At 33.4% G+C, this 12,207-nt stretch overlaps 1 protein-coding gene across 1 annotated transcript in view; it reads left to right on the forward strand.

Moving 5' to 3' along the window:
• Nucleotides 1–12,207, forward strand: part of GABBR2 (gamma-aminobutyric acid type B receptor subunit 2) — a 780,512-nt gene that overhangs the window by 372,177 nt on the left and 396,128 nt on the right. Inside the window, exon 3 of the mRNA XM_012542879.3 lies at nucleotides 10,709–10,879. Within this exon, the coding sequence (XP_012398333.2) occupies nucleotides 10,709–10,879 (171 nt within the window). The remainder of the gene's footprint in view (nucleotides 1–10,708; nucleotides 10,880–12,207) is intronic.

Consider the following 12,207-nt stretch of genomic DNA (forward strand, 5'->3'; position numbering starts at 1 on the left):
ACAAGATTACCAAATCACTATGTTGATCAAAAATGTTCAATGGATCCTTATTGTCCCTAGAATTAAATGTACATCCAAATATTGGCATTTAAGGACCTTCACATTCTGATCCCCAACCTACCTTTCTAGTTTTAGGTCTCTTCTTTTCATGTACTGTACATTTTATCCAACTAGAACACCAAATATTCATACCTTTTTTCATATATTAATATTCCATCTTCTACCCTCATGGATATTCTCAAGCCTTCTTCCTTCCTCCCCTCCATATATGGAATATAATGTCTTTTTATCCCTATTTTTCATAATTTTCATCTTTTTTCTGAGCTTACTTCTTTATCACCTCATCACAGAGAATAGAAGTATCATTTCATGTGAGGAAATTCAGGAAATAGAGTAGTCATAGATGAGGGCATTTGGGTAAAGATCAATGGAGAAATAAAGAGAATGAGTGTAATCACAGAATTATACTAGAGACCACAAGGATAAAATAAGGAAATAAATGAAGCATTTAGGATATAGAGCATAAGCTCAACACAGGCTTATGGCATAATAGTAACCAAAGATTCAAATTATCTAAGTATTTCCTAGAACCTTGTCTCTACAAAAGCAGTGTGACTAATAAATTCCTGATCTTCCTTAATGATAATTTTTAAGTTGATTGATGGATTTTCTTCTTACACTACAGTGTCTTTAATCTCATTCCCACTGAACTCTCCCTTATAAAAAAGAAAAATATTTGTCAAACCCAGACACAGCAGCTGCCTATAAGAACACATGCCACACTTCACACTTAGTGTCCTACCTCTCAGATGAGAAAAGGTAGGTATATTTCATTATCAGTCCTTTGGAATTAAAATTGGTCATTATAATCCACCAAAATTTGATTGACTTTTAGTATTATTTTTCATTTACATTATTATAGTCATTTTGTATATTGTCAATCTGATTTTGCCTACTTCACTTTGCATCAGTTCATAGAAGTCTTCCTATTTCTTCTGAATTCTTCTTATTCATCATTTTTATGGTACTATAATAGTTCGTTACATTTATGAATCACTTTATTTAACCTTTCCCCAAAATAATGGGTAGCACTTTGTTTTCAACTTATTTGCTAACAAAAGTACTGCTATTAATATTTAAGTATTTATAGATAAAATTTCTATCTTTGATCTCCTTTGGGTTTACGGCCAATTATGGGTGAAGGATATGAACAAGTTAGTGCTCATTATCACATAATTTTGAATTGTTTTACAAATCAGAGTTCAACATTGTTGCAGTATTCCCATCTTCTTACAACCCTTCAAAAAAGTGACTATTTTTATCTTTTGTCATCTTTGTTCAGCTTTGAGGGATATGAGGTTAAAACATTGGAGTTGTTTTAGTGTGCATTTCTCTTATTAGTGATTTGGAGAAATCTTAAAAACAATTTGCTCCTTCAAAAAAGTGAAGGAAATAATGAGGGGAACTATTATCTTGAGTCTGATTTTGACTAACTGTGAATTTCTTACATAAACATTGTTTAAAAAGGAACTTTAGACATCTAACTTGGAAATAGAGAAGCCCAAGTGACATCATAACTACCTTCAAGTATTTGAAGGGTTCTTGTGTGAAAAAAGGATGTGACTTGTTTTGTATGGCATCAAAGGGCAGAACTATAACCAAGGAATAAAGCTTGTAAGGACACAGATGTCAATTTCTCTAACATATTTTTGTTTGTTTTTTAAAAACTATTTCAAGCTAAATAATTTCTGAAATAGAGATTGCATCCCAATTATTCGAGAACCCTTAAGGTATACCTCACAGTACTGCTATAGAGGTCAAATGAGATAATGTACACAGAATATTTTATCAACCTTAAAGTCTGTTTTGTAACTGGCTATCACATTAAAGCAGCTAGGTGGTGTAATGGATACAGTAGAACAGTAGGAGTTAGAAAGACCTGAGTCCAATCCTTCCTTAGATATTTACTAGCTATATGACCGTGGGCAAACCATTTAACCTTGTTCAGCCTCAGTTTCTTCATATGGGAAATGCAAATAATAGTACCTATTCTAAAGAGTTACTGTGAAAAGCAAATGAGAAAAAATGTAATGCATTTTGTAACTCTTAACTGTGAACTACTTAATTATCATTATTATTATAGCTATCTATAGATAAAGAATGGAGACTGCCCCTAAAGAGGTTTAAGTCAGAAAAGCACAAGATAGTGGTCATAGCGTACTAGGAACATCTCCCCTTTTCCATTCAAGCACATGTTCTTTAATTTATCTTAGCCAAAGGAAAAGAGCTGGGGGCATATATTATTAAAATATTGAACTTGGAAGATCAGAGATGAACCATGCAGCTCAAGACCTTGCTAACTGCCAGGCCCTACTGACAATTACTCTGCAATTTCAAATCTATTCTGGCTATATTCCTGAATAAAAAGACTTCTCAATGGATAAAATGTCCAGCATTAGAATGTACTGCCTCAGGAAGTAGTTAGTTCTTTTCCACCAGATGTTCTTCAAGGACAAGTTTGATAAGCACTACTGAAGATACTGTAGATGGAATTCGTGATTTGAATTGTTTGTAGGAATAATGGCTTCCAATGTCTTCCTATGAATGCTAAGATTCCAAGAACTGTCTCAGCAGATTTGGAAGAAAAGTCTATAGGAGTGCAATGAATAGGAGCCATACTTAATCGATATTTCAACAAGTGTTTCTTAAGTACTTACTATATATTTCAGACATATACATACATACACACATACACACACACACACATATATATATAATATATATATATACACATACACACACACACACAATATCACTCATGTCACTGGTAATTTCATCCATAGCAGAAATACATAATTCTACAAGAAGATTAAACACATCTAGATAGTAAAGTGCTAATAAGTAGGCATGGAACGGAATTAATTTCAGCCTTAGCTTTTATACATAAATATGAAACAGGTGTTTTCATTGCCACCTTACTATGTGTATAATTGGGTATTCTGCAAAATTTGTCATCTTGTATTGATATCATCAATCCTGGACATTTCCTGACTTAACTCTCCCCATATACCTCCTGGAGATAAATAAATCCTTACAGAATTGAGTTGGACTAAGAGTTTGCTCTTATTGTATGAATCTAGTATACTATAACTTCTTTCAAATATATAAGCCAGCCATGATTTTTGTTTTGGAAGTTTGGGGGGTTGGTTAGTAGTTCTGCTTCCTCCCTGCCCATCACCACCTCCCTGTCCTTTCAAATCTCTGAATAATGTTTAGTAGCATTTTATACATAGTCTAGTAGTCTTAATCTGAAGTGAAAAGCAAATTATACTAGAACTACTATATTCAAATTTTGAAATTATCTTAAAACCAATTGGATTTGAATTCTGTTTTTCCTTAAAGGATACTGAGGCATATTGTAAAGTAGTTATCCTCTGACTCAACTGTAATCAGAGAAAGGTGCATTTGCCATGGATCAAATCATCAACTTCTCAACAGGATACTATGTTAGAGATTTTTAAAGAAGAAAATAGAAGAAAATAACTTAGTCAAGAAGATTGTTGAATGCTAAAGCACTGGTCAGCATAGTGGAGTGAGAAGATCCTCATTTCAAAGATAAGAAATAAAAAGCCAAAACTGTGAAAGCATCAAAACTTAATGAGATATAAAAAGTAAAATAATTCTGCCAATTTGAGATAGGATTAATGAGGCTATAAAACAGAAGACAGAATAAAGATAGAAGATGAAAGTTGAAGGAAACTGGCCTGGCAGCTGTTCCCCATGAAAGACAGTGCATCTCTCACCTTTGTGCCTTTGCACAAATGATGCCCCATGGGTTAAAAGTATGTCATCCTCACTATAATCTCAGAGATGCCCTCTCCTACAGAAAACCTTTCCTGCTCTCTCTCCTTTCTCCTGTTCCTAGTTATTACCAATCTTTGACTTTCTCTTTTCTGACTGTGTGTCTGTCTGTTCACCTGTTTCTCTGTCTCTCTCTATTTCTGTCTCTGTCTCTTAAAATTCATGACTTTATGTTTTTTTTTACTTTGTTATATGGTATTTCCTGATGGAATCAATCAATTAACAAACCTTTTTTAAAGCATCCACTGTATGCTAGACACTGCACTAATTGTTGTGGATACAGAAAGAAGCAAATGACAGTTTCTACCCGTAAGAAGTTTACAATCAAATGGGAGAAACTACATGTAAACAAATAGATACAAATGATAAATAGAAAATAATTAATAGAAGGAAGGTACTAGAATGAAGAAGGGTTGGGAATCTCCTTAAAGGAAGAAATTGTTTTATTTTTGTCTTTGTACCCTTGATGCCTCTCACACTCCCTTGAACATAGTATGTATTTAATAATTGCTTATTTAATTGAATTATTGTTATTTATTATTACTAAATAAATAACTGATGACTTCAAAAGGAAATTCGAGGAAATCAGAATAGGCTACAATGAGGATTGTCATCCCTACAATCAAATACAAACACTTCCATTTGACACTTAAAGCCCTTTGTGCCCTAACTACAATTTACCTTTCCAAGTCTAATATATCCTACTCCCTTTCACAGTCTCTATGGTCCAGTCAAATTGTGCACCTTGCTATTTTTCAAGCATGATATTCGATCTCCATGAGTTTGAATAGGTTACCTCAATACTTCAGGTATGCTCCTTTCTCACCTCTAACTCTTAAAATATCTATTTTTTTTCAAACTTTATCTCAGATATCAATGAGATCTTTTCTGATCTCCCCTTACCTGGTAGTGTGACCCACACCCAGAAATTATCTCATTTTTTTGTATTTGCATTATTTGTATTTACTTAAATGTTCCTTGTCTCCCTCAATAGGATATGTTACATTTTCAGGCAGGGACCAATTCATTTTTGTTTCTATATCACCAATTGACACATAATAGCTATTCAATAAATGCTTTCAGAAGTAACTTGGTAGCACAGTGGATGGGGGCTGATATTGAAGAAAGTCTGGGGTTCAAATCCATCCTCAGACATTTACTGGCAAATCACTTAAAAAAAAAAAAGAAATGTGTTTTTGCCTCCATTTTCTCCATCATCCAGGATGATAATGGCATCTATCACCCAAGGTGACTATGAGGATCAAATGAGGTAATATGTATAAAGTACTTAGCACAATGCCTGACACATAATAGGCACTTTAAAAATGCTTATTCTTTCCCCTTCCCCACTGATTACGAATTTTAAAAACTTTTAAAAAATCAAAAAGAATATTTTACAGGAAGGCTTTCCCAACCTCTCTTAATTCTAATATCATCCCCATTAATTATTTCTTATTTATCCTTTATATAGCTTGCATTGTATATATTTGTTCTCTCCCCCATTAGACTATAAGCTCCTAGAGGACAGTACTATCTTTTGCCTCTTTTTGTATGGCCAAATACGTAGCATAGTATCTGGTACATAGCAGGTAGGTGCTTAATAAATGCTTCTTGATTTATTGACTGAAACCCAGTCCAGAGATGGCAGAAATGTTAGATACTAGTTGAGTCAAAGATAAAATAGCCATAGCACAAACTGCTAGAGCATGAAAGTCATGACAAATAAGTTTATATCAATTTCTACCTTTTTCATCTATATAAGATGGTAAGTTTCTCAGGACAACCATGAATATATTCCATACTTTTTGTGACATGATATGTCGACAGCAATTAAATGGATGCCAAGTAGAGACTGCTCAGGAAATGATAGGATCTGTCTTGAGTGCCTGAAGTTAGGTAGGGACATGGTGTGAGGCACTCACAGAAAGGTTCAAATGCTGCTGTCATAACAGCCAGATCTCCCAGGAACAGAATATTTCCAAAATAAGGTGACCCAGAAAATCTCAGTATTTATCATCCCTTCAGCCTCCTTTCATAAAGCTACCAGTTCTTTCACATTGGGACAGATTTTAGAACCTCCATCCACTAGTCATGAACAAACAAGTTTGTTTCTAACTTTTCAATGACTGACCTCATACAATATAATCCTAAAGCCTCTGGAAAAATGAAGAAAATATCAAATCCTCATATGCACTGGGTTGATGGATTATAGAAAAGTATTCTACTCATTGGAAACCATAATAGTGATGATCCCATGATATGAGAATGGAATAAACTTATCATACATCACCATCCTTAAAAAGATTAACATCAAATGGAGAACTAGAATCAAGCTATTTCTGGAGCAATGTCAAGTCATCGTTTGGATATGGAGAAAGAGTTACCTCAAAATCATTGGTTTTTACCTTAAAGACTCTGTTCCAGAACTTAATTGGAAACAATAGAATCCAGAGTGATGTCAACTACCTTATTATACACTTGATTTTTGTAATAATGATAGCATTTATAAAGTGCTTATATATTCATATTATTTATGTTATATATCATATTTATATTATGTATTTACATAATGCTTTTGTAAATCATTCTATAAATGTTATCTCATAAACATCATTATTTTATAATTATTACGTTAACAAATTAGAAATATTATCAGTATTACAATTCTCACCACAACTATTACCTGAAATATTATTTTTTTCACAAATAATGTAGGAGTTCATTGTTATTGTCTATTTTACATAGGAAGAAACTGAAAGAAATATGTCAAGTATATTTTTTGTAGAGATTTGTATTTTGTTTGCAAATGTCGTACTAGGGATCTAAGTCACAGCAACAAAAGAAGACATATATACGCCTATGCTGATTGGCATGGGAGTAAATATTGATAAAACAAAATGGATTGCTAAGAACACTAGCTTGATGATGGCATGCATGGAAATTACTTAGAACTAAGTTTCTCTCAGACTTTGATAGAATAACTTTGATAGGACAACACAGATAGAGAATGGATACAAAAGACATAAAGCAGTATAGATCACTTAACATATAACATCATGGATCACTTATGCAAAGCAGCCTGAATTATTTTCAAACTATGACATTGATGAGGCACCTCATATGGAAAGAAAACAAATGCTTATCATTTCCATGTTACCTAGGCTGGTGTGTGTGTAGCAGTACTAGTCATAAATTGAAAGTAAGGAGTAGAAATTTACAGTTGTCCAGAGAGAAATAAGAAAGTCAAAGTTCATAATATCCTTGATTGATCATCTGAAAAATGAAGAATTCTACAAGAAGTCAAAGTAGCAGGATACACTAGAAATAATACCAATAGATCCTGGGCAAGTCATTTATCAAGAACAATGAACAGCACAAAAAACCATAACAGAAGAACACTGAATTTGGAGTCAAAAGGTCTGAGTCCAGAGTACATGTTTGTTCTTACTATATTACTGAACTTGGCAATTTCACAAACTTTCTGGGATGCACTTTCTGGGACAGCTAGATGACACAATGGATAGAGGAAATAAGGACACTTATTATAAGTGACACTGAAATAAAGGAAGACTCATCTTTCTGAGTTCAAATCCAGTCTCAGATGCTTACTGGCTATATGACCTAATCAAGTCATTTCACCATTTGCCTCAATTTCCTCATCTGTAAAGTTAGCTGGACAAAGAAATGGCAAACCAGAATCCTTGCCAAGAAAACCCCAAATGTGGACACAAAGAGTCATACATAACTGAAATGACTGAATAAAAATAAAAAGATGTATTTCCCATATGTATAAAATGATGGTAGTGGGGAGAGGTGGATTTGAGAAACTCCAAAATTCTTTCCAGCTCTGTATCTATAATTCCTTGTAGAACAGATTTCACAGGACCATAAAGATAACACTAGTAGTTCAAAAACTCATGAGATGAACCAATAATGTAATCTCTTCAACTAGAGATTAAAACAGCCAAAAAGGACTATGTATGAATCTATCTTACTCTAATTGGGTTGATTGAAAATAGGAATGAATAAATAAATGAATGATGATGGTGGTGGTAGTGATGGTGATGATGACAATAATAGCAAGCATTTATGTAATACCTTAAGGTTTAAAAAATGCTTTATTTGTTATCTTCTGTGATTCTCACAATTGTGGGAAGGAGGTACTATTATCCCCATTTCACAGATTAGGAAACCTAAAAAAACAGAGATTAGAAGACTTTTTAAGGGTTATACAACTAAAAAGTATCTGAGGCAGGTTTTAAACTCAAAACTTTCTGTCTCTAAGACCAGGAGTTTGTATACCCTTCCATCTAAAGAACAACAAAAAGATAATAAGGACCTGAATCAAAGAACTGACAGTGATAATGGAAAGGAGGAAACAGATGTGAAAGGCATTAAAAACACAAAATTGACAAGGTTTAAATTACTGATTATATGGGGAATGAGGGAAACTCAAGTAAAAGATGACTTGATTTTGAGTCTGTGTTATTAGCATAAACAGGCAAGTCAGTCAGTAAAAACAGATTTTAAAAGGAGGAGAAGATGACTTCAATTTTGGATATGTTGTGAGATATTGGAATAGAGGCATCTTCAGAAATTCCCATCAAGTTCAGAAAAGGAGGTATAGATTTGGTAATTATCAGCATAAAGGTTGCCATGAGAGCAAATAAAGATGACAAAAGGATGTCAAGAGAAAAGAAGACCAAGAACAAAACTATAAAGGTAATAATAGTTGTTATAATAGTATTAATAGTACAGTATAACATAGTAAAGTCTATAATATAGTATAATAGTATTTATAATTAATAATTGGGGCAGGCTATGTCAAAGACCTAACAAAGGAAATAGGGGGAAATTAGTGATGAGATGTAAAAAAAAAAAAACCAGGCAAATAAAAACCAGTCAAGAAGCAAGAAGAAAGAAAAGCTAAAGAGGAAGGAGTGCTCAACAGTATTAGATCCTACACAGAACTCAAGAAGGATAAGGACTAAGAAAATGAATTTGAATTTTGTGATAAAGATATCCTTGCAGATTGTGGAGGAAACAGCTTCAATAGAATCATGGGAATGGAAGCCAGAATGGAAAGAGTTAAGGTAAAAGAAGTGGGTAAAGTGGAAGCCATAACTAGATTTTTCTTCATTGAAGTTTGGCACTGAATTGTGGAGTAAGAATATTCCAGCTTTAAGAGATAACATGGTTGAGAGCAGGATTGTTTGCTTTTAGAAAGACCTAGACCTGAACGTGTTTATAGACAAGAAAAAAAACCAAGGAAAAGAGAGAAATTGAAGATGCAAGAAAAAGAATGGATGACTGATGGAAAAGGTTCGGGGAAGGCTTACCTGAAAGAGTTAACATAACAAAGAAAGATGAATACTTCTTCAGTAAGAAGGAATCCAATAGAGTTGGAAAGGATCTTAGCAATCAAGCAAAAAATCAACAAGTATTTATCAAGAATCTACCAAGCACCAGGCACTGTGCTAACTAAACATAGAGGTATAAAATCAGATAGGAAACAATTCCTGCCTCAGGGAACTTACATTCTATCCAACCTCCTTATTTTTTGTAGGTGAGGAGACTGGACCAGAACAGGGAAAAGTGATTTAAGGAAGTCAGACAGTTAGTAAATAGCAGAACTAAGAAGCAACCTCAGGCTCTCTGATTCCCAGTCAAACATTCTTTTCTTCTACACTGAGAAAAGGAAGAGTTGCAGTTGAATTTTGAAGTGTAGAAGAGGGAACTTGAGGGAGTTTGTCAAATGGATCCAGTCTTCTCAGCAAATTAGGAAGCAACGTTATTCCTTGAAAATTATCCATTATTTGAAGGTTTAGAGAAAGTTGAAAACATTTGATACAGTCACTGTGGGGAATGAGATAAGAAGTCACCTGGAGATGAATAAAAGAATTGTTGAAGTAGTGAAGGCCATGCTGAGGTTCGATGTTGTAGTGGAATTTGAAGTAGTCCCAGTTAGCACAACTTTGTGACTTTCTCCAACAACTCTTCATAGACTGGAAAAAGAAAGAGAGAACTAAAAGAGTAGAATTTGCCTAAGGATGGAAATTAACAAGGAGGTGATGAGCTTTGTCAAGTTAAAAACAACTCTCTGAAAGTTTTTACCTCTGTGTCTGATTAAAGTCCTCATATGCCTTTTGTCCTCAAGGAACTGAAGTCCTTAGTCTATGGTGAAAGACCTTCATAGGATAAGGCTAAACATAATTATACTCGACATAGAAAATTTATACTTGATTTTAAAGTGAGAAAACCCGGTGTAGCTCCTACTCCTGATTTTTAATATCTGTGTGACTGTCTACAAAGTCATTTCTCTGATCCTTAGTTTCTCCATCTGCAAAACAGGGATAAAAATACTTTACTATGGAAACTGAATGTGGATTGAAGTATAGCATTTTTACCTTTTGTTATTGTTATTTGTTAGGTTTTTTTTTTCTTTTTTCATGTTTTTCCCTTTTGATCTGATTTTTCTTGCACAACATGACAAAAACAGAAATACATTTAAAAGAATTACACATATTTAATCTATGTTAGATTGCTTACTGTTTGGGGGAGGGAGTGGGAAGAGAGAGAAGGAGAAAAAATTGGAACACAAAGTTTTACAAAAAAAAGAATGTTTAAAACTATCTTTATATGTATTTAGAAAAATAAAATGCTATTTTAAAAAAGAAAAAATACTTGTTCTACCTCATGAAACTATTACAAGAGAAATGGTCTGAAAATTTTACAGTACAAAAGAATATTATTATTCTATTTACTAGTGTAATTCTAGTTCTTAAGCTGAATATCACTACTTTGAGCTGAGCCTAAGAGAAATATTTTCTGGTTTCTTTTTTTCCAGCTTTCATTCGCAGCCACCACACCAGTCCTAGCTGATAAGAAAAAATATCCTTATTTCTTCCGAACTGTACCATCAGATAATGCTGTCAATCCTGCAATTTTGAAATTGCTAAAATATTACCAGTGGAAACGGGTGGGAACCCTAACCCAAGACATCCAAAGATTTTCTGAGGTAAGATCCTTTTAGTGGGCCTTATGGATTCATGTGTCCAAAAAGAAAAAATTATCAGTAACTCTGACCAATTTTATACCCTATTGGATTGCTTAAAGGTCAATAATATGGTTTAATTTAGATGGCTATCCAATATAAGGTGTGTCTGTGTATGTTTCCTTAGAATATTTTCTAGATTAAGTTAAACTATTGGGTTATTTTGTCTACAAAAAAGAAAAGAAAGGAGTTGAGGACTTAAATGTTAACAGTTGAAAATTATACAATTAAGATAATTCAAAATGAAAAAAAATCTGTCTTCAATGCACTTTTTAGGACTCTGAATTATGTAGTTAATTATCATAATACTCCAATTCACTTAATTTTTACTACCCACACCACTGTGTTATTTAGAATCACTAGCTTCCTCTTTGTAGGACTGGGGGTCGTTGGTGTGGAACACCAAATGTAATGTCAGCCTTTTTCAATATGCTGGTTAGTTTTGATGAATTATCTTTCTCTTTTTTATTCTTTTATCATCAGGAATGACTCTCTGGTTTGGAGTTATAAAATGATGGGAAATATAGGTGATGTAAAAACAAAAGAAATCAATAAAAATTCATGGGGAAAAAACCAAAAACATCATAGCTTTCACTAAAAGACTTTAAATGAATGCTACCTCTATCAAGAAATTATCAAGTTGTACTTCTACTATCTAAAAAGAGAAAAGAATCTTTAACCTAGATATGTGAGTCATATTGTATGGGGAACTCTCAGTGTGGAAATTCCCTTACCAACACAGATGGGCACTCATCAGCAACTTATAATCTTAGAGAATCATGTGATTTTTCTTTGAACAAAGAGCTCGTATGTGTGAAAGGCAAGACTTGAATCCCAATCTTTAACACTGCAAGGCCAACTCTCTATTCACTACCTAACATTGTCTCTAAGAGTAGACTAACAGACCATTTTATTTTTAATGCATAAGGAAAGGCCATTACAGTAAAATAGGGAAAGTACTGAATGGGTGGATAAGAGATCTAAAATCTAAAGTCCCAGTTTTTCATTAATTAGCCTTGTGACTATAGATAAGTGAGTTGTCACTACACAATCTCTTCATCATACATTTAAAGCATGAAAAGATCTTAGAAGGCAGCTAAATAAACAGGTAGAGTGTTGGATAAAGTACTGGACTTGGAATCAGGGAGACAAAAACAAATCCAAACTCACACATGTCACTTACTCTCTCTTGATCTGTTTTATCATATGTAGAAAAAAGTAATAATAAAACCTATTTCCCAGGGTGGTTGTTGGAATAAATGTGAGATAATCTTTGTAAAATGCTTTACAAA

This window comes from Sarcophilus harrisii, chromosome 1 (assembly GCF_902635505.1).
Source record: "Sarcophilus harrisii chromosome 1, mSarHar1.11, whole genome shotgun sequence".
NCBI classification, from domain to species: Eukaryota; Metazoa; Chordata; class Mammalia; order Dasyuromorphia; family Dasyuridae; genus Sarcophilus; species Sarcophilus harrisii.